This window comes from Genypterus blacodes, unplaced genomic scaffold (assembly GCF_046128005.1).
Source record: "Genypterus blacodes isolate CSIRO-AG114 ecotype Tasmania unplaced genomic scaffold, CSIRO-AGI_Gbla_v1 ptg000007l_1, whole genome shotgun sequence".
Classification (NCBI taxonomy): domain Eukaryota; kingdom Metazoa; phylum Chordata; class Actinopteri; order Ophidiiformes; family Ophidiidae; genus Genypterus; species Genypterus blacodes.
Window position 1 is genome coordinate 6,052,416 of NW_027466821.1, and position 27,454 is coordinate 6,079,869.

General features: G+C 45.4%; 1 protein-coding gene across 2 annotated transcripts; it reads left to right on the forward strand.

Annotated features, from left to right (window-relative positions):
- Positions 1 to 2,626: 2,626 nt before the first annotated feature.
- On the forward strand, positions 2,627 to 25,583 carry acss3 (acyl-CoA synthetase short chain family member 3). 2 transcript variants are annotated; one of them, XM_076153607.1, is made up of 16 exons: positions 2,627 to 2,992; positions 3,976 to 4,120; positions 4,292 to 4,480; positions 4,573 to 4,707; positions 5,735 to 5,875; positions 6,478 to 6,558; positions 6,660 to 6,755; positions 7,432 to 7,583; positions 13,716 to 13,819; positions 22,519 to 22,614; positions 23,014 to 23,077; positions 23,873 to 23,954; positions 24,239 to 24,361; positions 24,441 to 24,540; positions 24,758 to 24,933; positions 25,020 to 25,583. In XM_076153607.1, the coding sequence occupies exons 1-16, from the start codon at positions 2,721 to 2,723 to the stop codon at positions 25,104 to 25,106; spliced, it is 2,043 nt and encodes a 680-aa protein (XP_076009722.1). In that variant the 5' UTR covers positions 2,627 to 2,720; the 3' UTR covers positions 25,107 to 25,583. The 2 variants fall into 2 exon arrangements, with proteins under 2 accessions (XP_076009722.1, XP_076009729.1); XM_076153614.1 differs by lacking the exon at positions 2,627 to 2,992 and having other exon boundaries at positions 4,042 to 4,131.
- The last annotated feature ends 1,871 nt before the right edge of the window (positions 25,584 to 27,454 follow it).

Consider the following 27,454-nt stretch of genomic DNA (forward strand, 5'->3'; position numbering starts at 1 on the left):
ACACTAAAAATAAGCCCTTACGATGTAGTAACACATCCAATGCTTTTATGTAGAAAGGTTTTCTTGAACATGACAGCTTTCCCCCAGCAACACGGACAGATAATATTCCATCTTCATGTAAAGTCGTGGGCGGGACATGGCAGACACTTAAAAACGTGTTTACAATACGGAGTGAAACAAATACATTTTGTGTTTTTGGCAGAAGCTTTAGGGAGTCATTTTTCAAGGCTGTCAGCACAGTTCTTCTGGCTTGTACTATTTATCACTGGAGCAGCTTTAGAGATGAAATGCCTTGCTCAAGGGCAGCATAAATCGGTGTAAGTGGGTGGGTTAATGCTGCCTTGTTTGTACCAGACTACACGCTCGCTGATGCCCCCTTCAGGGAGACGGCACTCACTTGCATTTGCATGGACCGGTGATTATTAAATATGATTTTTGCTTGATCAAATTAAAGGAGAAATCCAAACTTGAAGCGTCTCTGATATGCTCTGCCCACTGCTCGCTTACTTTAGCTGCTCAGGATATCATAACATTCTAATTCTGGATTTGGATTTTATAGCATTTATATTTTAACTTTTTATTGATTAAAGCTTAACTAAACTTTCAGTGGCAAATGAAAAGACACATTCAGAAAATAGTAAAATGATCGCTACCAATTCATTTATGATAATAATGGATAATGGATTTTATTGCTTTTCCTTATGAAATGTATATTCAGATGCAAATTAGAATCCTTTCGACTGAGAATACAAAGCAGAAATCATGCAACTGGGTTATATAAACTTTGACGAGTGTTGACTGAAATCACTGATTAAAAACGCAGTTAAAGTGTAAAATTGCGACAATTATCTTGTGACTGGTGTGATTATAAGCCCACACTCAGGCAGCATTCTTGGAGATAAGTGAGGGGTAATTTGCCTCTAACTGTTATTATGGGCAGCCCATTGATTTCTGCTTCAGAGGAGTCACGCTCATCACGTGATGGAAGTGAACAAGTGCAAAGACAAGGCACCATAATGAGCACTGCACCGGCCGAGTCTTCCAAAGTCTTTAATAATTCAGTTAATATGGTGCAACTGTCTTATTCTGGCATTTCCTGAACTAGATGACAAACACAGAACTGGTAGAAGCTCTCTAAGCGGCATCTCAGCCAAACATTTGCTGTAGTTCCTGATCAGACTGCCTTTTATCCCTCTCAAATTTAGTGGCGAATAAGTACAAAATGGCCAGTAATTGAATCACTCGCTTGAAGTACGAGCACCTGAAAGTGAGTCAAAATTACACTTAAGTGAGCACTTTGCCTGATCTTTACAGAAATGTCAGATGGAAGACATTGCCGGTGCGTCTGTTAACAGAAGCAATGACCTTTAACCTTTCGATTATGGATCATTTCCAAGCACCTTAGCTAATGGCAGTGACAAAATGGAAAGGATAGCAATCAGTAGATGAAAGCTGCTGTCCATGTTGTTGTTGAAGTCAGACCAGAAAGATCAAATTAACTGCTCACACACACACACACACACACACACACACACACACACACACACACACACACACACACCTAGTCCCTCATGAACACAGATTTCTTCAGAGTATTTGTCTCCTCCGCCATTGAGGCTTGTGAGTGCGAGTAAACAACGATTTGTGTCGGAGAGGATCTTCAAGCAGCAGCAATGATATGGATTTCCTCTTGTTTTGCACCGTAAATTATCTGCCGCAGGCTGTAACATCTGCTGGGGGATTAAACTCCAAAATAAGTCAATGCTAAACTGACTTTACATTAGACCGGCTTTATCGTTTTGTATTGTGGGTTTAAACTAATATTCCCTATAGGGGCTTGTGTTGGGTTTGTCCAGGATTCTATTGTGCACTATCAATTAAAATTGAAATGCCTTTTGAGGAAGAGACTCTTGTGAGCATGTGCAAGAAAGGATCAAAACTTCTTATTTAATTTAGCAGATCAATCTTACGTGTAATTTCTATTGATCACAAACACACGTGTGCCATACAGTTTCACCCAGATTCAGTCACCCAGATTTCCCCCTAAATGACACCTTAAACAAGTTTGTTCAAACATGTAATATCTTGTGGATATAGTTGATACTCGTCTTAACACAAAATGGAAAACCTATTTGCACAAAATATCATCTTTATGCATGAATGTACAACAACATCAGAGGACTCTGTATATTACAGCTCATAAACTTCAAATAACTGTGATATTATGTAACAGCCTTGCTGCTGTGAAAAGCGCCTCAGTACTCCAACTCAATGCAGGTCAAAGGTTACATTCCATTGCAAAAATTGTTAAGAGTTGGTACATTTCTGCAATTACGTGCTTGGAATATAAAGTACAGCTGCATATACAGATTACTGCAGGATTGTGAGGTTTAATTAAAGTATTTTGTAGTTTTAGCTAATATAATTGTGTGAAAAAAATTGATGAAAGTGATCCACATTTGAATTGTTTTGTTTCCCTTGTTTAATGCTTGTTATGTTAAGATAATTGCGATTGCAATAAAGAAATGTTACATTCCTTGAGGCTGTGTGTGTGTGTGTGTGTGTGTGTGTGTGTGTGTGTGTGTGTGTGTGTCTTGAGGCGCTCCCCTCCCATAGGCGGCCTCAGATCACGTTGCCTCGCCGCGGATCCTTGAACTGAACCCAATACCTATCGCTTCAACACCGGAAAAAAGACAAAGCGCGTGCGATCCAGTCCCGCAATGATGCACGCGGAGTTCAAACAACTTCTGCTGCGCCTGAACCCACGCGCGGCGACGTGGAAGCTGCGGACCGTCTGCGCGCAGCGACGTAGCACCGGACCCGCGGAGCGCGCCCCCGCGAGCAGGACTTTCTGCGCGAACCCGTACGACCGAACATTCGCCTCGGCCCGGGACCGACCGGAGGCGTTCTGGGCCGAGGTGAGCCGCGGCGTCAGTTGGTTTGAGCCATGGAGCAAAGCGCTGCACGTAGAGGACCCCGTGTTTCCAAACTGGTGAGTCACAAAGCGAGCAAAACAGTTTGAAAAGTGAAGAAATGTTGCATTTTGCTCGTGATCCACGCTCCACAGACAACAACAAAACACCCGAGCCGCTGCTTTCACGGGCATGCGCCTGGAAAGTTTGTGAGAAACACACACACACACTCCAGCTGTTTGACATCCCCCCATTCCTGCACCAGAGATCCACATCCAGAGGAGACATGGGTCAAGTCAGGGCAGTAGTTGTTCCAATAATAACAATCCTCCTCCTTCTTCTTCTTCTTTTTGCAAAATTGATGAATCAAGTTTTTAGCTTTAAGTCACAACAGCCACCTTTGTCTGTAGTCCAGGAATGTGTTGTCCAGGACATCGTGCAAACAGGAGGGAACAATATTTCTCCTGTATTTTGTTGGAGTGTGATATCACCGTGTAAGCTTTAGCCAGGAACATGTGAGGAAACCAGATATTGAAGGATGTGACACGTTATCTTTGGGAACATGATGTTATCTCTATTCTCAGATAACCTCGCCGATTGATTTTGATACCTTTGAAAATATATTGGTAACCATAAAATAGCACTGTGTAGGTCAGAGATTCAAGCTTCCATATGGTCATTTCTGATCAAGATGGCAGATAGAAGATAGATGTTTTAAATCAGCATTATCCAGTGTTCATATGCAGAAGAGTTTAGTTTCCTTTCTGCTGTTTTCATAAAGTTAGTCAAATGCACGTCGGCCCAGACACACGCACACACACACAGACAGTGATGTGAAGATGGAAGCGCTGTGACTCTCCGCCAGTCTGAGAAGAAGAAGAAGACAGAGTGATTCTGGTGCAGACGAAGGACGAAGCCACCGCTGCGTCTCCACGGTGACCGAAAACAGCAGTGCCCAGACACCATCTGCTGCACTTTGCTGCGTGGCGCCACTATGAGTTTAAAACCCGTCACGACTGCCAGAGTCGTTTCACAGGGTTGATTTGAATTGTCCCCCCGTCAGGTTTGTGGGAGGGAAGCTGAACATGTGCTACAACGCCGTGGACCATCACGTGGAGAGCGGCCGCGGAGAGCAGGCAGCCATCATTTACGACAGCCCGGTGACGGGAACCAAGCAGATCATCACTTTCAGGGAACTCCAGGACCAGGTTGAAATCAGGTTTTATCTGTGTTGCCATGGAAGCTGTCTGAGATGGTTATCAAAGTTTTGGTTTCAGCTGGAGTCTGCATGATCATGTAGGACAATGAAATGCAATGATTCATATGCTCCAGTTCCCTCTGCCTCCTTACTTCCTCTGTTCTCTGCATTTGTGATCCAGGTGTCTAGACTAGCCGGGGTCCTGGTGAACAACGGTGTCAGGAAGGGAGATCTGGTGGTCATCTACATGCCCATGGTGCCCCAGGCCATGTTCACTATGCTGGCCTGTGCGCGGATCGGTGCCCCCCACAGCCTCATCTTCGGTGGCTTCGCTGCCAAAGAGCTCTCGGTGCGCATCAGCCATGCAAAGGTGAGAAGATGCGCCTGTGCATTTGATTCTTACGTTAAATGACTCGATTTCATTTAACCCTCACTCACCTCATTGACGTGTTCTCTTCGCAGCCTAAACTCATGGTGACGGCTTCGTTTGGTATCGAGCCAGGCAGGAGAGTGGAGTACCTCCCTCTGGTGCAGAAGGCCCTGGAGATGAGCTCCCACAAGCCCTCCAAGGTCCTGATCTACAACAGACCCAACATGGTGAGGACGCCCTGGAGCTCCGCACACCCTCTTTTCACGGATCTGACACGTGCCGACCCAGGGCACCCATCCACACTGATTCCATATTCACATGTTGACGGCGGACGGCTTCACTTACACGGCCCATGAATGAAAACGACGGAAGTTTGGGCTCCTGGGAAAACAATCGTCAAATTGATTGGACAGGATTGAGGTCGTGGCGCTGAAATTGGATTCATATCTTCTACGTCTCGCCTAGGTCGGATTTGTTTTCAGTTAGTCTTTATATCTCTCTCGTGGTTTTAAATGAATACTACAAGATCAATTTTAATCGTTTCAATCTTATGATAAATTGAATGATACGATATCACCGCCGGGCATGGAAGTTGTGCTTCTGCCGAGCTGTCGTTAAGGTTCCAGGCTGTCAGAGATCATTTCACTGGATACTCGCAGGGGAACTGAACGTCTCGGGACTGATGCGAAGCAACATTTAAGAGGCTGGCGCTCCACCCTCCCATACTCCCCGCCCTCCCCATTCACTGGGCTCTGCCGTTCTCGGCTAAGCAGTGAGATAAGAGGTCACGGTCACATGCGGGCGGGCTCAGATTACAACATGAAAGCTTCATTAAATTGGTCTGGTTGCCGCAGCGGCGAGGAGAGATGAAGTTGAGAGAGAGAGAGAGAGAGAGAGGGAGAGATCTTAAACAGGATGACCTTTGGCCCAGTCCTGTTGTTTTGAGTTTTTTGCTGAGCACATGGGTAAGCAGGGTGGTTACCCATGGTTACCCTGTCCAACATCAAGACTTGGTTGTGAAAATTCCAACAACAATTCTATGACTGCCAGTTGAGAATATATCACAGCTGTTGAAGGAATATTCAGACAATTCTACTACATTTCCTCACTTTTGTGGAATTTAGATCTGAAGAAGGTCAATGACATAGTTTGATTTTTGCAAGTTGGAGCGTTTTAGACATTTGAATTCACTTATATATATTGTTTAATTGTGGCGTATCACCATATCTCCTTAACTTGACCTTTTTCTTTTAGGAGAAAGTGTCCATGGGTCCAGAGTTGAGTCTGGACTGGGAGGAGGAGATGGCCACCGCTCGGCCCCACGACTGCGTCGCCGTTCCCTCTAACCACCCTCTGTATGTCCTCTACACTTCTGGCACCACTGGAACGCCAAAGGTACAGACATTCTATAGATGCTCAAGTTTACTTATAGTCATTTTAGAAGTTGCCTCAGAAAGCAATAGCCTGTATCTGTAAACGCAGGTATTGATATTTGCCACTGAAAACATCAGATATAGGCTGGAAAATCGCAATTTGGCATCAGACAATGTAGTCGATGTGGGATTGAAGCATTTATGTCTCACCAGACCTGATCTAAGTGCCTCTACCTTGACATAAAAAAGACAAAGTGTCCACAGGAGGAAGCGCCTGCAGGCAGGTTTGAATGAGGAAAAGCCTTTGCTCCTTTCCAACAGCATCATTTCATCTCTGACCATCTCTCACTATGAAATATCCGCCATAATCGGAGACCGTGGCCTCAGAGATAAAGAGCATCAGCAGAAGTGAACTCCTGGCCGATGGCTGCAGGAGCACAATAACTTTGAGGGGGAAACTCAAAATTCTCGACGTAAAGATTTCAGGACTCAGTGTTTTGTCTTTTCTCTCAAACATTTAGACTAATAATAGCGCAGAGTCAACTCAAAGGGTTGAGCTGCTGTGTTAACCGTTATTAAACCTGTGCTGTCACCGCTGTGGTCTCGTCCTCCTCTCGTCCCCAGGGCATCGTCCGGGACACCGCCGGCTACGCTGTGATGCTGAAATGGACCATGTCCAATATTTATGGACTCAATCCCGGAGATGTAAGGCAACAAAACTAGCTACAGAGGGACGACGGTGTCCAGTATTAAACGTGAAGCACATGTTATTAAGATGCCTGAGTCCTGTCAATGACCTGTTGCAGGTGTGGTGGGCGGCGTCTGATTTGGGCTGGGTGGTCGGCCACTCCTACATCTGCTACGCCCCCCTGCTCCACGGCAACACCACCATTCTCTACGAGGTGAGCCAAAACCGCTCAGTTGATTTCCATTTATCTACATTAACGCTGTGATTTCCTCTCTGAAATCAATGTCTGACTTTGATTGTCGTCTGTAGCCAAGATGCCCGCAGCCATGTTTGTCTCGAAGCAAATATTTTCCCAGACGAAAAATTACTCTGACTCTGTTGTTCACTGTTCTCATTCATGTGCAATTGTCCGCTCACTGTCTGAATGAACGCTGCTAAAACTGAGGAAATTGCTGTGGGAAGCGTTTGCCCGCAGCCTCGTTTTCTTTCTCTATCTCTCACAGACACGCAACACTTATTCAATAGTACGACTAAGTCATAGATTTTGTCGTGCTCATCTGTCTGGAAGGCAGCTAGGCTGTCTCTGCATTTTAAACAGACGCTCTATGAATATGCATCGCAGATTGATCAGAAATTTTCAGAAACACATCTATTTGTTAGCTAATTGAGTCATGTTTTTTATGGCTGCATCCATTGTTAGTCTGTGATATGTGTGTGTGTGTGTGTGTGTGTGTGTGTGTGTGTGTGTGTGTGTGTGTGTGTGTGTGTGTGTGTGTGTGTGTGTGTGTGTGTGTGTGTGTGTGTGTGTGTGTGTGTGTGTGTGTGTGTGTGTGTGTGTGTGTGTGTGTGTGTGTGTGTGTGTGTGTGTGTGTGTGTGTGTGTGTGAACAGGGTAAGCCTGTAGGGACTCCAGACCCCGGGGCGTTCTTCCGTGTCCTGTCGGAACACGGAGCGTCTTCCATGTTCACGGCCCCCACTGCCATCCGAGCCATTCGCCAGCAGGATCCTCATGCTGCTGTTGGGAAGAAATACCCCCTGTCCAGGTACACGCACACACACACACACGGGAAGCGGGAAACTGATTGTCCTAGCAAGCACCACAGTACTCGGTGCTGGAGGACGAGGCTGCTAGACAGGGCTAGAACTTTATGAATAAAGTTTAGATTTGCAAAGAAAGCGCAAAAGGTGAAAGGAAACTTTTATTCAGGCGTTTTATTGCAAAACCATGATAAATGGAATCTGCAAACCATAAAAAGTTTCCCAAGTTTTTGCCTGCTAAATCAAAATGTTTCGAACAAACTTCAGTCAGAGTTTTCCAGATGTATTAGTGAGGGTCACCATGTGGGAGGCAGTGGTTCAGTGGGTAGTGCTTCCGCTTGGGAACCGGAGGGTTGCCGGTTTGAGCCCCTGCCGAGGTGCCCCTGAGCAAGGCACCGAACCCTCAATTGCTCCCCCCTCTGCAAAGGGTGGTAATGCAATGTAAGTCGCTTTGGATAAAAGCGTCTGCCAAATGATCGTAATGTAATGTGGGGAGAATCATACTATGTGATGCTGACTGTCAGGAGAACCTTTTGTAGACCTGTTCCTGCCATGTAATCAGTTTCTTGCCGGGCTACCTGCAGACCCCCTGCTGTGCACCTTTAACAATCTCCTGTGATTACTGCTCTGAACCAGCAGCTGTGATGTGATGTACTGCATGTCTGAGGGTGGTTCTGCTCAACCCGTCCAGCCTCTTGTTAGTCTCTCTCCGAGCTTTATCACTCATCCGCAGCTTGGGCGTTAATCAGGATGGATGACGAACATCGGCAGTCACTGCGACCCTCCCTGCGTTCAATCACACCGCACGACCTGCCTGCTTCCTCGCCGCTCTCGCAAAGGTCATCTGTTACTCGACAGAGAATCAGACCTTTTTCAGTGCATGAGTTCTGCACAAGGAATCAGATGCTGGCTGTGATTAAGCAGGTGTTAATTGTTTGGGCGTGCCGCTGTGAAGCTCTGACTTGTAGGGTTCTGTGCTTTTGTCACACCACTTTCATTCTGCTCACCGGTCTGAAAATGCCACTAAGCACACAATCGCAAAGCAATTCTGAGTGCGGCTGACCCTGCGGCCCCTGTGAATCATTCAGTACCCCACTTGTTTTGTGTGGCGAGTATGATGGTCCCTCGGTTGGTCAATGTGCTGAATCCAGAACACCTCCACACTGCCATCTTGCAGAGGCAATTATTTTCCCCGGCGTTTCATTTCCAGTGTCGGTGGCGTTTATTGTCTTAGTTCCCTATCCAAATGCAATCTGTCATCCTATGTGTGTGTGCACTTTGTTATTGTTAATGCGTCTGTTTCCCTTGGGTGAGGCAGGTAAGTGAAAGATTACAGCACTTGGCACTGAGCGAAAATATGTCACCGTGACACGGCGGCAGCAGCAGCAGCAGCACAGTGGCAGAAATGAAATGACATGTCGGTGTGGGGCAGTTAAACGTCTAGATGTATGTATTTGATTTATTTAAGTAAGTTAAGTAAGTAAGTTTTCATTCCAGGTTCTGTTTAAAATGTGTTAATGTGGAAAAAACCATTGACCCCCTTCTGCTCTGCCTTATAGCTGCCTCACTGCGAGTGAGAACAGACCATTTGTGGGTACTACCTCTTTAAGACCACCCTTCTGAAAGGCCAGTTGAACTGTTTGGAACCCTCCATATGCATGAAGCTCCATTTTTGACACTTTGCACAATTATATTGCACCATAAAAATGAAGGGAAGGAAGCTCACAGAAGGCCCAATGTCCCCTTTTTATGTAAATTGTCATAATGCTGGAAAGATTGTAGTTTTCCTGAGAGCACAAAGCACAGTTGGTGACAGTTTCTACTTAAGTTCTTGATGCTTGAATGTTTCATTTTCTTCAGAGGGAAGATTTTACGGGGAAAACGCTCCCACAAATGTTCCAGAAGCCCTTAAGTGTTTCTGCTTTGAGGGCTGTATCATCCTCATGTTCTTGGTTCTATATCCCGTCGCAGTGCTTGTGGTGACGGTGAGGTGTAGGGAACGCGCTATGCTGCCTCCCACAACACCTAAAAGGACATGTTGATATTCATGCTGTTGCCTTTAATTAAAACACTGTTGATAGAAGCGGGGAAAGCCTTCATAAAAGTGTTTGCTACCTTATCAAATGCATAATTTCATGCCACAGAAGCCTGAAAGGTAACTGCCCACAGCTCAACGTCCCTATCTAGGGTTTATTGGCACTATAAGACGCTCTATTTCTGTACTGCCCGCTCGACTGTAATGGACCCGCTCCCTTATCGGCGCGCTCGAGCAATATTACTTGTCACTGCTGATGTGAAAACGACACTGCGGGGGCTGTTCTGCGGCAGAGGCGGGGCGAGGTGCGCACGGCGGGGAGAGTTGACGTAAATCTGGATGCCTCGTAAACAAAGTGACGAAGTGCACGACTCCAGCTGGTGGATGAGAAGCACTCAGCCAGGTGATGCTTGCTGCTCGTCTGCATTTAATTAAAATGGACTCCTGAGAGTAGAGTGTGTGTTCTCCCTCTGCATTGATCCCGTAGTGCTCACGCATTTCTATATCGAACAACAAACTGCAGATGTTATGGTGCCATAGATTAATCTACCTGCAGGAATCAATATTCTCAATTTGACATTTAATCTAATTACTACGTGTAATATGAATATCCCTTGTATTGACTCTGCTGTCAAGACAAACAATGGCAATGGAATGGCCACGTCAAATGGCAAACAAACATCAAACTGTCTTGCTAGATGCTGGACCTTCTTCACAAACCAGGGATGACCCAGATACTTTACCTGCAATCCATAAGGTTAACAGAAACTCAAACTCCAGGGGTTTCCTCATGTTGCTCTGTGTCTTATGAACATATAAGTGGGTGATTATTTACAGCAGTATCCTGCTAAGCCACAATTTGTCACATTTTCGTTTTATTCTTTAGCCGACTGCTCAAAATGGATTATTGCAGCTTTAAGCATCTATTTGCCCGTTTACCTACATATATTATCAAGTAGTAGACTCAGCATGTGACAAAAGGGCACGAAGGGGATAACCTCAGATTACCATGTTTGCCACTTTATCGAAAATACTCAAGGTCACACCGTAGAGATTAGTGCAGTGCTGTTAAACCTGGGTAATGTTTTACTAAGGATACAACTGTGTGTGAGGAACCTTTTCAACTGTTCAGGAAGTTGTTATTATTGAGTAAAAAGTTGTGGCCTCTGAGTGGATGATCTCTCCATTGAGATGGAGTGCTTTTACTGATGTTGCTTCAGAGTTTTGTGTCCCTGAATTTCAAAGTACATCTGTTATTACTTTATTACCTTCAGTGGGTGTTTGGACTGCACCTGTTTATTACGGTGAATAGGTTACCTAATACTTTCTGTTGGTGCTACTGTTTGGCCTAAATCAAGTATTTGTTGGGCTTGCATGCTACTTTATAAAGGCTGTTGAGAGTATTCGGGTATGATGATGAAGATGAGCTGTGATAACTTATTATGCCATGTAAAACATATAAAAACAATGAATGAAAACTTCACCTCAGTGGAATGCAACCAATCATGTGCTATTTCCAACATGTCTGCTTTCCCTGCCCTGGAGGCTCGCATACCCCTCAACTTGTGTCAGTTGTGTGAAATAAGAGATGATCTACCGTGTTCAGAGAAGCGTTTTTTTATTACAGGCGTGAGACAAAGTGGAGTGAGTGCGCTGAGTTGTTCATAAAGTGGCTGAGTAATGGTAACCTATGCAGTATCTGAGGCCAAGTTGCAAAAAATGTACAACTTCTGGATACTTCTGGGTCCATTGGAGGTCAAGATATTTGACCACAAAAGTAGAATACTCGCTGCTTGTTTGCTTAACATTACATTTTCTATTTGGAGGATTGATAGATGTTTACACTGCTGATCCGGGGCTCAGGCTGTGAGTTTGGGCTTCAGCCAAACTGTTGTCAGTCCACTGCTGTTTCTCAGCCTTTCCAAGGTCAGTGTAATTTTTTTTCCCATGTAAACATCCTAAACTTATGTGTCTATTGAGGTTCGTAGACAAAATGGAACCACAAAGAATGTAAACTGTCTGTGTGTGATGGATGTTTGATGGATTTATATTTAGAGCACAAGGTCACAAAACTATGGTTTCATCCCGCATGTTATTCCACTCTTGCAGGGGAGAATCTATCTGATAATAATGTGAAATACAGAAGCTCCATTTTTGGTGTGTGTGTGTGTGTGTGTGTGTGTGTGTGTGTGTGTGTGTGTGTGTGTGTGTGTGTGTGTGTGTGTGTGTGTGTGTGTGTGTGTGTGTGTGTGTGTGTGTGTGTGTGTGTGTGTGTGCGTGTGCGTGTGTGTGTGTGGACACTTTTCAGATGGAAGATGGACTGTGACTGTCGGTTTGATTGGCGTGAGAAGGTCACTCCACCATTAAGGAGGCAGTTGAGACTGATGAGTGATGACTAGCAGACGTTTGGAGCTCAGAGAGTTTGCCGCTTAGATGGCGAGGGCTGTAGGAGAGCGCAGCCTTGTAGCTCACAAAAAGCAGTTTGAATTTGTTGTGAGCAAACGCGGGCAGCCTACAGAGTGGGCCGAAGGAATGTGGGAGATATCAGGTTTTGTGTTGGTTACAGGGCAGAGAGAAGAGTGTGTCAGGACGCAGCAGCTGGCCTGAAGTGGGAGTTGATTGAAACGTGGAACAACGAGTGAGTTAAGGTGGAGAATGAGTAATTTTGGTATTCAAAATAGGGTTTTATTTCCAAGAAGTGGGCGCTGAGCCTTTGGTCCGAACTTGGCTCGCGGGCATTGACCAAAAGAGCGTGTTTGTGGAAATATACATGCAGGTGAAATGAGGTGAGGGGTTTGTGGCTCGCTCCAGGGGTCTGGACGGGGAGCTGGAAGTGACAGGCACCAGCTGATCAGCGGGAAGGTAACCCTGGCAACATCCACATGGGAGTTTGGAACTGAACATGATGCAAGCTGGTCACAAGCCGGAGTGACAAGCATCTGTTTTGTAGTTCATCCTTAGGCTTTTGAAATACCCGCGAGGCGACTAGAACTGAGAACAGAGGAGGGGGAAAGAGTCGACTGGAGCGTTTTCTGAAGAGGGAGGGAAAGAGCATTTTCAGCAGAAGTGTCAGCAATCATCTGTAAGGGGGCAGCAGATAAGACAGGGGCTGAAGAGAAAATGACCATTGGACCCTGACGTGGAACTGGAGACGGCCGCCTTGAACGAAGACGGGTTCTGCTCCAAAAATCACTTTCTGCAGAATCTCGCTTGTTGGCTGCTGTTTCTGCTGCGTGATCAAGTTTTCCACCATCACACACTGCGCCATGTCTCACTTAAAATGGTGTAACAATATGGTTTTGATGGAAGTGTACACTTTAAAGTTACCTCCTCAAAGCCTCATCAGGGCGCCATTTCATTTTTATTGTCTTTGTTCCTTCCTCCCGTGTGTGTAAACGCACTCAGCGTGAATTGTTTTCAGTGTTCAAGCTCGTCAGACTGTGTTAACCAAAGTTTCATGCTTGTTGTAAACTTACTTTTTAATGATCCTTGCACTCTCACTTGCAGTTGAGCCGTTCAGGTCCCATGATGATATTTTTAGTTCCAAGCTCTGAATTGAATTGAATCACCTTGAGGCCAAATATTAACATACCTAGAGTCAGCTGCATGAACTCAGTTGGAGACTTTATAAGCTCTAACGTGATCTCTCAAACTTGACAGTGTTGCTGCGTGAAGCGTTTTTGTCAGAACGACCCCTTTGGGACACACTGTTATTAACACTGAAGCATCGCAGTTACATTGCATTACAAGTTTGAATTAAAAGCCAATGTGTTCAAACATCACAGAGGGAGAGACGCCGTGACGCCACAGGGTGCAGACGCACACGGGTTCTGCTTTCAAAACGGAAAACGCGAGCAGCAGGAGCAAAGCAGAGCCACAGAGGATTATAGATTTGTCGAGATAAGACGAGCACAGGAGTTGGATTTGATATTGGGGGATATCGGAGTGGTATATTTGGTTTGCTGCAAAACATGAGCTCAAATGTCAAACCCAGAAAAAAATATGTTCCAGTCTGGACCAATCCTGTGCTGGTGTAAGATATTTCCTGTTGCCTAGAGATGATTTCACAGGTGTGTGTGTGTGTGTGTGTGTGTCCTAACAGGTTGCGCACCTTGTTCTTGGCGGGGGAGCGATGCGATGTCGACACACTGGAATGGGCCAAGAAGAACTTTGGCGTTCCCGTCCTGGACCACTGGTGGCAGACTGGTAGGAATCTGCTCTGCTGAGCGTCCTGATAAACAGGAGAAGCCTGTGTGCACTTCACTGACCTTAGGATTTCTGGAGATTGATGCTCAAATTCTGAGATTTCCCTCCTGTTGTGGACTTCCAATAATACCAATTTAGCAACATTTTACCATGAAAACGTAAAGCATTTAACTCTACTATAGATTAGATCATTGCTTCATTATTAGCTTCATTCTCACCTAAGCTACGCTTGTGTGAAGACTACAAATGTGCTTCTTTGCTTTATTTCACTGGCTGGTTGACGATAAATTGCCCTGGAGGAAAGTTATAGCTGCAGAATCTGTTTTCCCAGAATGCCTGCTGTCACAGTAAAGCGCCGTTTATCACACTTTCCCGCGCTAATGAATCCTTTTCAGTGTTTTTGAATGGTTGACCAGGGGATTGGACGCTATCTCGTTCTGCTAAAGACCCTTGTGTTACGAATTTCTAAGAAACTCTATCACCTCAGCCCGTGACTTGGATCTCATTGTTTTCTCTCATTATTCACTTTATTTGTTGTTTTCCCATTGAATTTGTAATTGGATTGTTGAATTTCAGGGTTTTACTGCTCCACCACCTCGTTTCTCAGGCTTTTATTTCTTATAATTCTCAACTGGTTGCGACCCCATTAGCTCTCTTAGATGCAGCACCCGTGCCCGGGCAGAAAGCCATCGCGCTACTATCCTCCCCCCAAACTCGCCTCAATTACTGCCCCCCCTCCCCAGAATGAGTGAAAGTAAGATGAATGAGGGGATGAGCTCTGCTGGACGTCTTGTTGTTTTTGTAATACGCTGCCAGCGCCGATGGGAGGTCAATGCAGGGACAAGACGACATCGCCGTGTTAAATATGGGAATCAATTTTGCTGTTGGACCGTTGGAAAGCCATCGACCTTGGGTTTGCTCGTGCAGGCAGGCGATCCAGGCAACTTCACTCCGATCGGCTTGATTTAGAGCGAAACAAAACCTGCAAGGCGGCTCTATCCCATCGCAAAATCTGGCTTAACTCATACAGCCTCTGCCAGCCAACACACACACACACACACACACAGAGTAGAGTATTATGTAAGGTTTGCATGAGCTTTCTGTGCTGGTGTGGGTTGTTGGGGCGTGAACACAAAGGATTATGGCCTCAGGAAGCCTGTTGGTGCTGCGTGATGTAGTATCTTGTTGTGTATTATGGATCGCTCGCTCGCTCGCTCTCGCTCCACCTGCAGCTCCATCTGGCCGGAGAGGCAGATGGAAGCGTTTGACCAAAGCTCTACCAGCCTGGCTCCCCTGCTGTTTTATGTGTATGTGTGTGTGGTCGTGTGTGTGTGTGTCTTGTTTTTGCGGAGGTGGAAAGAATAAACACTGCAGCACCTTGTTTCTCTCTCAACCAAGTCAGTTATAAGGTTCGGAGTGTCACTCGTGTCTTTTCCTCTCTGTGTCAAGTGAAATGGTAGTAGAACCCTGTGGGTGTGTGGGTGTGTGTGTGTGTGTGTGTGTGTGTGTGTGTGAGACGTAGCATCGGCAGCATTAAAGCTACAGTAGTTAAATTGCGCTCTTTGATAAAACGATAACTAAAGATATGTAAATGCACCACGATTCTTAGAATGATGCAACTCCACTCTGACTCTTACAGAACTCGGCTCAACTCCTAAATTATGTAGGAGAGCTGGAGAGGTCCAAGTGTACACACACACATACACCCACACTCACATTTGCATGGGCTGTACAGCAGAGATGATCAGCAGGTTTTCAGTCTTTATTTGCGAGCATCCCTTTGTGCATGTTGATAGGTAATTGTGTTTACCTGTCAGTCCAGGGATTTGACCCTATGACTTTTTTATTCTCTAGCTGCTCTGTTATTCACCACATGCTCAGATACTGTGTGTGTGTGTGTCCTGTGAGTTCATGAGTGACATGGCAGGGAGTGTTGCAGTGCACTGCTTTACAGTCTCTCTGCAGACGGGGCATCAATCCAGTAACTTTAAGCAGGGTCGGTGCCTTGACAACTCCCCTTCATCTTCACTCCCATCAGACGAGCATCGCCACGGCTGGCGGTAGAGGCGTGTTTTACATTCAAGGCTTGTTTGCTCCGGAGCCATAGTCGCGGCGACGCGAGACAAACCGCTGCTTTGGAGTCTGACTCATTATATATATATATATACACACACACACACACACACACACACACACACACACACACACACACACACACACACACACACACACACACACACACACCTGAGATGCAAAGTTTGTTTGTGCGTCGGGGTTTTGAACTCAAGTTATTTTTCAGAAAAGGTGGCACATTGTATTTGCATCTATAATTAATCAGATGTGTGATCGCCCTGGTTTCCATCTGGGGTTTCTGCCCTTGTAGTTGTTGTGAACAGATTTGAACAGAATCAATCGCTGATGCTCATTGATCTCAACGTCTTGCCGGTGGAATATTCTACCACTGATGTAAAATTGATAGTGCGAAAACAAGCAAATAATGGGACCGCAGGTGATTTTGCAGTACTTTCAACAGTACTTCCAATACTACTCGGCTAACTACAGCCCGGAAAATTACCTTTGAGCTGAATCGCCGCTGCTTTGACGCCTTGTTGTCAAAGCCTAACTCATCTAAACTTCACAAACCACTTATTTCACTCTGCAGTCTCTCTCTCCCTCTCTCTCTCTCTCTCTGCCTGGGTTAGAAATGGAAGTCTTACTTAAGATGACTGTTTAGGAAGTTGAAGGGTCGATTGTGACGTGGCTGGGATTCTGTTTAATGGCCTCAGCGATTTAGATTCAGCTCTTCTTAAAATCAGTTGCATTGACAATCTCAAGCGAGCATCAAAACTTCTTCTCATCTGTGACTTCACATTTGGCTGATTGAAGCCTCACTACTGAAAAGGCACCCGAACATTTCTTCTGCGGCTTTGATCTTGTGATTCCAAACATCCAAAGACAAGAAGTTAAACCAGCTATGGCTCTGACATTTTTTCCGTCTGTTCTCATTTGGTGTCAGCTTAGAAATCCTCCCATGGAAATATTAAATGTAATATTAAATTGCACTAACAAGCACGCTGGGCGCGCATGTGACCGATTCCACCAATTTGGCCGGTGATTAGTTTTGCCGAGGAGGAGGAGGAGAAGACTGCGCGGCTGGTGCAGAGGCAGAGATTAGTCTTTCCAACGGTGCCGAGGAGAAGTGATTGGTGTGCTCATTACTCCCATGTGCACCGGCGTCAATCATCTCTCAGTCTCCCACTGTTGCCTGATTTGCTGATTCAGTCTGTCTCATCAAGCCCGACACGACTCTGTTACCTGCATGTTCTTACTCCTCCTCCTCCTCGTCTCATTCATCATCATCATTGTCTTGTGAATATGCCTCTTTATTGGGCGCAGGAATTAACACCCATTGTTGCTGTGCTAACACATGCGCACGCACACACTGTAAAAATCACCGCTGAGCTGCGCAATTCTGCGAGCGTCCCTTTATGTGCATACTGTATGAAATAATGTCTGCCATTTTGAAGCCTGATAATAATCTGGGTGCTATTTTAAGACCCAAGCGCCACTAGCAGGGTGAGGAGGAGGAGGGAGGGGTGTGAGGATGAAGGTTGCTGATGTCACTGGTGTTGCCTGGCAACAAATGTGCGTTTCCAGTTGGCAGGGTTTGGCTGTCTCGCCAATAAGAGGTGGCGAGGGGAGTTTGGTTTTGCAGTGTGGTGGACGTCTCTGTCAGGCAGCAGATGTCTTTGTGCAGAGATGGAACCGTCTTTCAAAGCAACGTCAGACTCCTTCAAAGCGTCCCTCTTATGAAATAACAATGGGAAATTCTGAGTCCCCCCCCCTGCTGTTTGCTGACTGCAGGTTTTGGGGATGGTTTGTTTTCCTTTTGTGAGTCTCCTCCTGGAAAACAGTGGAAGGGTTTCATGGCCAGGCTGTGCAAAGCAGGAATCAATGCAACGCTCTGTGAAGTAAAACGGGTTTGTAAGAGCTCAGCAGGCATCAGCACAGCCCAGCAAACCACAAAGCTGCACCTGGAACTGATGCTTTCAACAGCAATACCAACGTTGTGTTGATGAGGATTTGAATCTGAAGGATGTTCAAATTATTACAACCGTCTCTGATGTCACTTAATGAGGTCTTCGCCAATGCAGTTTCTATGAAATTTCATGGAAAGGTGTAGGGGAGGACAGGAAGGAATTCGGGGTTGGGATTATGTTGAGGCCATAGACAGCCATTCTGACAGCTCAGCCTGCAGTATCACTAGTTTACCACTAGATGGAAGCAGAAAATCAAGGCTGGTACCCTGAAGGATCTTGATCTGCTGGTCTCAAAGTCACATCGTCGTTAAGACCAAGCTGATTCAGTGAAGAATAAACATTTCGATTGTACTTTAAACCGCTCCAGAGCTCCATCCAGAGCACTTCCTTCGCTGTGTAACTATTGATCTTCATTCATATCTAATCATAAAGAGAGGATTTATTCAAAGTAAATGAATATAAACATATAAAGCAGTGAAGAATTGCAACAAAGAGACTCACCCACTCGTCCCTCTGCTTATTGATATTCCTTCCCAGCACCGCTCTCTCCTCCTTGCTCTCTCTATACACACACAAACACACACACACACACACAGCAGTCCCTCTGCTGCTCCTTTTTAAGACATGAATCTGAATACATTTCTTCCTATCACTAAAGTAGTTCCTGGGTCACGGCACCCTTGCACCCGGCGGTCCACCTGTGGGATCTGCGCCGCGTCTTTGGCTCCGTTTCTAAGCAGCCGTGGCGGCGTCGCAGATGTTGCGGCGTGTGTAATTACTTCTCCGAGAACCGTGTTGCCGTGTTTGCATATCTGAGATGTTTGCTGGAGGCCGCCGCTGCCAGCTCTCTGACTCGAGAATTCATTTGGCATTCACGGCGAGCCACTGTGGCATTTGTCTGCCGAGGTTTCCTGAGACACCAGGCGGCGGCCTTTCATTAGGAGCTAAGTAGTGAATTTGTATGCAACCAACTTTGCTCTGAACGTGTTGGAGGAGAAGGGGGGATGTTTTTAGATAATGGAATGAAATTATCCTCTAGAGATGTAAATGAAGGACTAGTGTGTGTGTGTGAGTGTGTGCGCTCAATTTGATGGCTCCTTTTTCTTTGTTTGGTACAAAGTCGTCCTCTTGCACTTTCTGATTCCTGACTCATTCCTCTTTTACTCCTTTTACGTCTCATTCAGGAGAGTTTGGTTTTATGTTTTGGATGCAGAAAAAAAACACATCTCATTTTTCATTTCAAATTTTCATTTTTTCTGCTTTGAAATGATCACTGTCGTCTGAAGGCTGTAATATGTGAACTTGTATTGCATAAGAAAGCAAAAAGTAAAAATACATTTCTAAATTTGGCCAAACAGCTCTCCATCCCTTCTCTCTCTCGCTCTCTCTCTCACTTACACCCTCTCATACTCCTACACCAACTCCTCTTTTCGCGTTAGCTTCCCTCAACTCAGGTTCAGCCCCTGACAGTTTCCCCAGCAACCACGCATCACCAGGACAACCATAAGCCCCACCACGCATATACTGTATGTGATGTACAAACAAGATCTGCTTTTGTTATTTATGGCCGCTGAGTTTCCCTGCATGTGACGTAAAAAGATTCGCCAATCAAATAGTCGTTTGACTCGTAAACTTGTCATAAACTCGTTGACACTACACCAGTTCCTATAAGTCGTGTGTACCACTTCACGGCTTGGACACTAGCACCCGTTAGACAAGTACGCAAAGGCAGTAGTGTGCCTCACCGCCGTCTTGTGGCTGCTGCATGCAAACGCCCTCTAGCCAGTTGTCAGCTAGTTTTGTTTAACCAACCACACATTTCACAGGGAGAAGAAGAACAGGCAGCTGGAGCTTCGAGATTTTTTCATTTTCTTAAGCAGCTGTCTTGGTGATTGGCCTTGTGACGTCTATAAATCTGCGTTTCCCCAACGTGCCGTGCTGAAGAACAAAACCCTGTCCCTCAGTCCTGCTTGTTTTTGTAAAGAAAGTGGAGAGCAGGGTTTGTTTTCCCTGACCAGTGGCCTCCAGTAAAGAGCTGATGTTTCCTCGACCACCTCCCTCCCTCCCTCCCTCCCTCCCTCCCTCCCTCGTCCATTCCTCAACGTGCCTCTCGCCTGCCAAGCTCATCTCCAACAGGTCGAAGGGGGAAGATTGATTTGTTTGTGCAACTACAGGGCAGTGAAGGAGAGGGGGAGAGTGAGGAAGGCGGTAAAAGGAGAGGACAGAGACTTACATGATACCAAGCTGTGTGTGTGTGTGTGTGTAGACGGGCAGCGCTTGCTCTTTTTGATGTTCAAACGCCTCTCTTGTCTGCATTTGTTATCCGTCAGACCTAATCTCCACCGCACCGTGAGACCACAATAGAATCAGCCGTGCCGACAGAAGTATTGTGGCTGTTCAGCTGACTGTGTTGTTTAATATCAAGTATTAAACGGACACAAATATGGCCTAAATCAACAAGTTATAATCTCCTCCATGGTGTTGTTGAGGGATACTGCATGATTATGTTGAATATTTATGAATCTACTGGTTGTTTTATCAGTTAATTAGAGGAATGATATGGTGACAAATCACTAAACAAAGTTTCATTGCCAAAATGGATTTCTTCAAATTCAATAACAGATTAGTGCTCATATATCCACTGAGCAGCGTGTCTTGAAACTGTTTCAATGCTTATAAGTATGGAAATGAGGGAAAATCAAGTCTTGACTAATTGATCGTTGACATTTGAGCATTGTCAATCAATCAATTCCTCCAGCAGGGGGCGTTGATACCGCTGGTCCTTCTGTAGTCTCTCATATTGAAATCATACTGCAGTTCTCGATTTACTGCAGTCCACATGTTTTGGGCCTCTTGTTGTCTCTGCTCTGTGCTTATTAATTCCTCCCGCTCGTCGTCCTTGACTCCCATTTTTTTTCAGTCCTTTTTAAACGTTTTGTGCTTCCCTGGCAGAGCATTCGTCTTCCCGGGGCTGAGGGAGGGAGGGAGGGAGGGACAGAGGGAGGAAGGGGGGATGCATATTCAACACCGACGGTGTTATGATCTATTACGATGCACTCCTCTCGTGATCTATGGCATGCGTTAGCTTCTGGAGAAACCTCAGCAGTTCTTTGGCAACATCTGCGTCCATTAGGAGACGGAGCAGAAGCTGTTAACAGTCATAGATAATTGTCTGGTCTGAAATCGTGGCGGTGACTGTGTTGCCTCTTGCACGGGCCTGATTTTCCCGCCCGGAAGCTGCACGTTGGCGAGTCTCCGTCTCGCCGCTTGCCTTCGTGAAATGTCAAGGTCCAATTAAATTGTCTTTTTACATTTGTGTATGAGTGTCCTGCAGGGAGTAAACAGCTCAGCCACTGTGTCCAGGCCTAATAGACGAGCACTTAGCGCTCTTATGAAGCAGTGCCACATCAGTTTGGTCTGTCATGAAAACAGGATGTCAATATCATCAAACCCCATATTTTTTTTATGATTTCCTGCTCATCTGGCTGTAATAACAAGGTGCTCTCTTGTTTCCCCTTTGATCCAGTTCAGGTGATGTGACGCTCATAAATGTTGCACGTGTGAAGACATCATCGGTCGACAGGCTTCTATCATCGCCTCTGTCGCGACCTCGCTCTTTGACCGAGTTGGGCGGGGCTACATTTTCCAGAGTTAGCGTGGAATGACAGCGAGGGGCTTTGAACCCAGCGGGGGGGAGTGGCTAACTGGCCGCTGATAAATGAGGCCTACGCGGTTGCCAGTTCAGAGGCCAATGCAGTCAAATCTAAAGTGTCCTCCTCCCCCTCTCCTCCCTTCATTGGATGGTTTCATCCCTTCTTCTCCCCCGTGAGCTCATGGGGGGTTGAAACCCATGGCGCTGAGCTCAGACATGTTTGATGTGTATCCAAAAACTGGAAACTGAGCTCTCGTGTGGATAATCTGTGGTTCATTTAGAGGGCGATCATGATCAAGGGCCCCTGATGAAGTCTCGCCAAGTCCAGCTCCAGCTGATGTGCGTCGACCTCAGATTGGTACAGCCGAAATCGCCGCAACCAGGACAGCGCGTCGAGATCAATGAGTTGATGAACTGTGCTCCAGCTTACAGTAATTCAGTCTGATGAATGAAATAGGCTGTGAAGTGCTTGATTTGTTGTTTTGTGTGTGTGTGCATGTGCTCCATTACTCTTGACCCATGAGGCGTAGGAGCAACTTTGTCAGTTTAAGTCGGGCACATTTTTCCCTGAGAAATCGACGAGGCAGCTCCTTTGCAGGCTCGCTGAAATTGAAGTGGAACACACGATGATGACACAGATTCAGATCTCTGTGCTCTCTGGTGTGTGTGTGTGTGTGTGTGTGTGTGTGTGTGTGTGTGTGTGTGTGTGTGTGTGTGTGTGTGTGTGTGTGTGTGTGTGTGTGTGTGTGTGTGTGTGTGTGTGTGTGTGTGTGTGTGTGTGTGTGTGTAATTGATTGTTTGGTGTTGGTCTTGGCGGGGCTGTCAGGCGGGCAGAAAGTGGAGCAGAGTGGAGCCAGCAAGCCCACAGGAGGTGTGACAGTTTACTGTAATGTAGGTTAGAGCTGCTGAAGAGGAGGAGGAAGAATGATCAAAACTGTCAAGTTGCTTAACTGCCCCTCTCTCTCTGTCTCTCTCTCTTCTCCTCCTCTCTCTCTCTCTCATATCAGAGACCGGCTCACCCATGACCTCCTCCTGTGTTGGCCTTGGCAACTCGCTCTCGCCCCCTGCAGGCCAAGCTGGCAAATCCGTTCCAGGTTACAATGGTAAGAAAAACCAACTGTAACCAAAGGAAAGCTGATTGAGGACTCTCAAATCCTTTAGATTAATTATTTACAATATTTCAACACGCCTCCTACAGAAATCTGCCAGTGCACAGCTGAATTCACATAAACTCCCACGTCACCTCAAGGCATCGACTCCACAATATTGCACTAAATGTGACTGTGTGCCTCTGCGGCTCCTTGCTGAGTGTAATCGGTCACAGCAGGGTGCTCACGTGTGACCCACTTCATTTTGTGCAGTTCAGCCTCGTGCAAAAGGATCTGGAAACGGCCCATTTTGGAACCAATTCTACTAAATAACAAAAGTCCTCTCCTGCTGAGTGTTGAATGTTTGTGCAGCCTCTCTGAAGATGCTCTGTGCTCTCGTTCCCTCTCCACCAGTCACCGTGATCGACGACGACATGCGCCAGCTGACGCCGAGGACCCTGGGAAATATTGTGGTGAGGTAAGACGACGCATTCAGGTTTTTATGCCCCCTAATCAAATTTCTAATCTAATCTTAATAAATCACTTGTGGGTAGCTTGTATGCAGACTTCGAAGAACTTACACACACACACACTTCTTTGTCTGTGTGTGAGAACCTGAAGCCTTTGTGCTGCCTTATCTGTCGGCCTCCTACCTCTCCGTTATCTCACTCACGACTCCCATTTTTCCCGTCTGTTGCATCTCCTCACACTGACTCGCTGCCATCGAGGGCTTCCATGGAGTCCACCCACGCAGTATAAACACCAACACACAGAGTTGTAAACATCACTAGAGCCGCTGCGACACTGTAAATGCTTTACACCCACAGTTTGGTGGCGGCCAAGACTGTAATTTAATTGCAAATCTCATTGTTTTGGCTGGGTTGGCCTAGATGGAGCAGATCTGTGATGTTTAACGTTTAAACCAGGAAAGTGGGACTATCAGGGGTGAAACACAGGTCAGGAGAGGATTAGTGACGCTCCCTGAGTAAATATAGACTCGGTGTGTGTGATGTGTCATTTTGTACTTAAACTGACTCTTATACTGTCTACTTTTAATATTACTTCTAGTTAATTTGCAAAAACTGTTACTTAACAATCATTTTTGTATTGATCCAGATTATATCATCAAAGTGATTTTGTGCAAAAAAAACATCTTATTTGGTTTATTGAGCATTACCTGTAATCCACAATGTTAAAAACAGGATTCACGATGTCTCCAGGATCACCATCATATAACTCCTCTTCCTCCTCCTCCTCCTCCTTCTCCTCTCAGGTTGCCTTTACCACCCGGTGCAGCTTTGTCTCTGTGGCAGAACCAGGAACTGTTCAGACAAATCTACTTCTCTAAGTTCCCCGTATGTACGCACAGAGTGATTACAGCAATGTTCACTCTTATTTCTCCTTTTGTATTGTGCTGCTGTGATGATGTGGTAGCGAAGGGAGTGTGTATGTGGCGCCCTCTAGTGGTGATAGTGTACAATGCAGAAATACAGATTTGAAGCCTTTGTGGGCTAGAGCTCACAAATCCAATGACAGAATTTTTGTATTTATTTGTATTTTAATTTATTAAACATTATCAAATACATCTGTCTTCATAAGTATATAACCGCTCTTCCTGTTTGGGTTACCATGACACTAGGGCTACTATGACACCATGGACTCAGGCTTCGTCGACGAGGAGGGTTTCATTTACATAATGTCCCGGTCAGACGACGTCATCAACGTGGCCGGTCACAGGCTGTCTGCTGGAGCGTTGGAGGAGGTGGGAGACGGACAGATGAAGACGGCTCTGTGGTGATCACATCATGTATACATATACTGTGTGTGTGTGTGTTTTGTAGTCGGTCCTGCAGCACCATGCGGTGGCTGACTGTGCTGTGGTTGGTTTAGAAGACACTCTGAAGGGACACGTCCCCTTGGCCCTGTGTGTACTCCGAAATGGTGAGATGATGTACAGCTGCATACAGTTACTGCAGTATTATATGAATAGGGAGTGTGTCTCAGTTCTGGGACAACACTTTTCTACTTTAATGCAAGGAATAGGGTAATGTTACTGATGTAATAATGTATTGCCTTGGTGTATTTGTAGAATAATATAACATACCTTTTGATGATATACTGGTCCATGTGTATTGATGAGTGTGTGTTGGTGTCTCAGGTGTGCAGCAGAGCAAAGAGCAGATCATGGATGAGATGGTGAAGCTGGTGAGGGAAACCGTCGGGCCCGTGGCCGCCTTCAGGAAAGTTATCTTTGTGCGAGCTTTGCCAAAAACGCGCTCCGGCAAGATCCCTCGCTCCTCGCTAGCCAACCTGGTCAACGGCAAACCCTACAAGGTCAGACCGCGGCACCGCAACATCTTCATAATAAAAAAGTCTTGTCATGGGGAATGCTGGCATACACACCTGCTCTTCCTCCACAGATCACTCCGACCATCGAGGACCCGGAGGTGTTCAAAGACATTGAGCAGCAGCTCGGACAAAAGGCTCCGAGAGCTCCGGGAGTCTGAAATTCACCACTTGGCCGTGCACAGGGTGTGCAAATGGGAACATAAGACTAGACTTCCTGCACACTCCTTTTTGGGTGTTTTGAAGAATTAGACGAATTTTGTGCCAGATCCTAATGATGAATGCCCTCTTTTCAAATAACAAATGACCACATGTCAAAAGGCATAAACAATGAACACAGGATGAATAATAAGCCAATCATCTTTAAGAAAAGACAAAACACCATGCTGCATGTCTCCAGTATTTGCAGGGAATACAACAAAGACACCTGTTTCATAAGCACCTCCCTTCATCTCCTGAAGCGCCGGGGGACCACCCCCATTTTGCGCACACCCACACCACGTACACACATACCACCACTCAAGCACATACAGAGCTAAATTCTTTGGTAGCCTGGATGTGAACCAGGAACATTGAGGTCACCGAGCCACTTCTGAACCAATTGAGCCACAGAAGCATTGGTGAGCTCTCGTCTCCGTGGGGTTTTGGCCAGACAATATGCTGCGCATTGGACCAGTATTCAATCCCAGTGAGCGTTGGATTGTTGTTGGTGATTCTAATGGTTTCCGACAGATGTCAAAGAATGCAATTACAAGGTCTGAACGCACAATGTTGTGGTCATGAAGCAGCAGTTTAACTCAGTGTGCTACGAAGCGGCTGGAGAGCTGTCTTCACTTATAAGGATAAAACAATCGGCTCACTAGAATGCCCACTGGTACAATGAGCTGGATATTGGCAATTTGAATCCTGTGCTTACCTTTAAGGAGTTTGCACTTAGTGTCTTCATCTGTGGCTCTCGGGGTTTACAGGACTGCACTCTGTGGCAGTGAAATGCCACCAGTTCCAGTCCAGAAATGAAACACAATGCATGCTTACTGATGAGTTTGTTTAGTTGCTTCATAGCCTATTATAGACCACTTATTTACTCTAATATGTGTAATGAGTGCTTGTCCTTTCTACAGACCTGTTTACCCGATATAGGCAGCGTGTATAGATGCATATAGATGCAGGTATATAGTCGACAATCTTGTTGCAAGATTACAAAGTGTCTCAGAGTAGTAGATTCACAATAACCACTAACAGTACAACAATAAAGAGTGATTATACAACTCCAAATCAACCAAGAAACAATTGATACTTCAGTAAACTGTCAGCTTGTGTCTCTCTCCCATAATCCTCCTAACAGGTCTTTCTATTCTTTAGTGAATAAATGCATCATTTGGCGTGAAGATACCAAAATAGTACATGAATAAAACAATAAATGCAACATAAAGCCTCATTATTCCAGAGAATGTTCAGCCAGACAGTGTAGATGCACATGAACGCATCATACAGAAAGAAGAAAATGTGTAAATCTCACTGACGTACGTATGTAGTATTGTTTGATCTTCATTACAGAACACACACACACACACACTCTGCAAGTCTCATATCTGCCTGTTAACTCTTCCAACTTCACAAAGAATGTATTGCAAAGAATAAATTAACAAAGTGCATTGCTAATAAAAATGATTCCAGCAATCCTCTGCTGTCGCTGGCCGGTGTCCTTTTTCTCCCAGATGTCCCCGCTCTCCTTTTGTTCCTGGCGCTCCTGGGAGGTAAGATAAACCTGTATTACCTGTTTGTCCACTGTGTTCTGGTATTACTTGTGGTATTACTCAGAGTTAATATTTGATATAAATATTTAAATCACATTTTAATATTTGTCTGAAAGTCTGAGGACACTAACCTACAACATAATGTGAGTTATAACACAAAAACAATTACACTTACTTGCCTACATATCGGCCTTGATGTCTCCTGAAACTCGTCTATCATTTAGCCCGCAAACAACTTCATGTAATGGAAAATGACTTCCTGTTTACCTTTTGCGTGGCTCCAATTGCAGACTCTACCATGGTGAAAGGTTGCACGTCCTTTTTGCAGTTGCAGACAGTGTAACACCCGTGTAGAAACAGAGGTAATGTACATAGGTTTGGACAACCAGCAATACTGAAACAGTCGTATTTAAATATTTTATTAGCCGCAGAAAAGCGCGCAAAGACATTTTTTCCTTTTCTTTCCCTTTTGTTTAAAATATAGTGGGAGCAGGTAGTAAACAACACAAAACAAACATAATAGAGTTTTGTATAGAGTAAATAAAAGTACACCTGATGACTAATGGTGCCTTTGATTGTACTCAGAAAAATCTGAATTTTGTATTTCGAATGCTAAAATAAAGAAGGAAACTCATTCCTTTTTTCTTTTTTAAATAATTTTATTTTTTACTGACAATGAAAATTTGTTTGCTCACCACCTAGTTTTGACCAAAAGTACAATAAAGTCATAAATTAAAAGAAGATCAGGACAC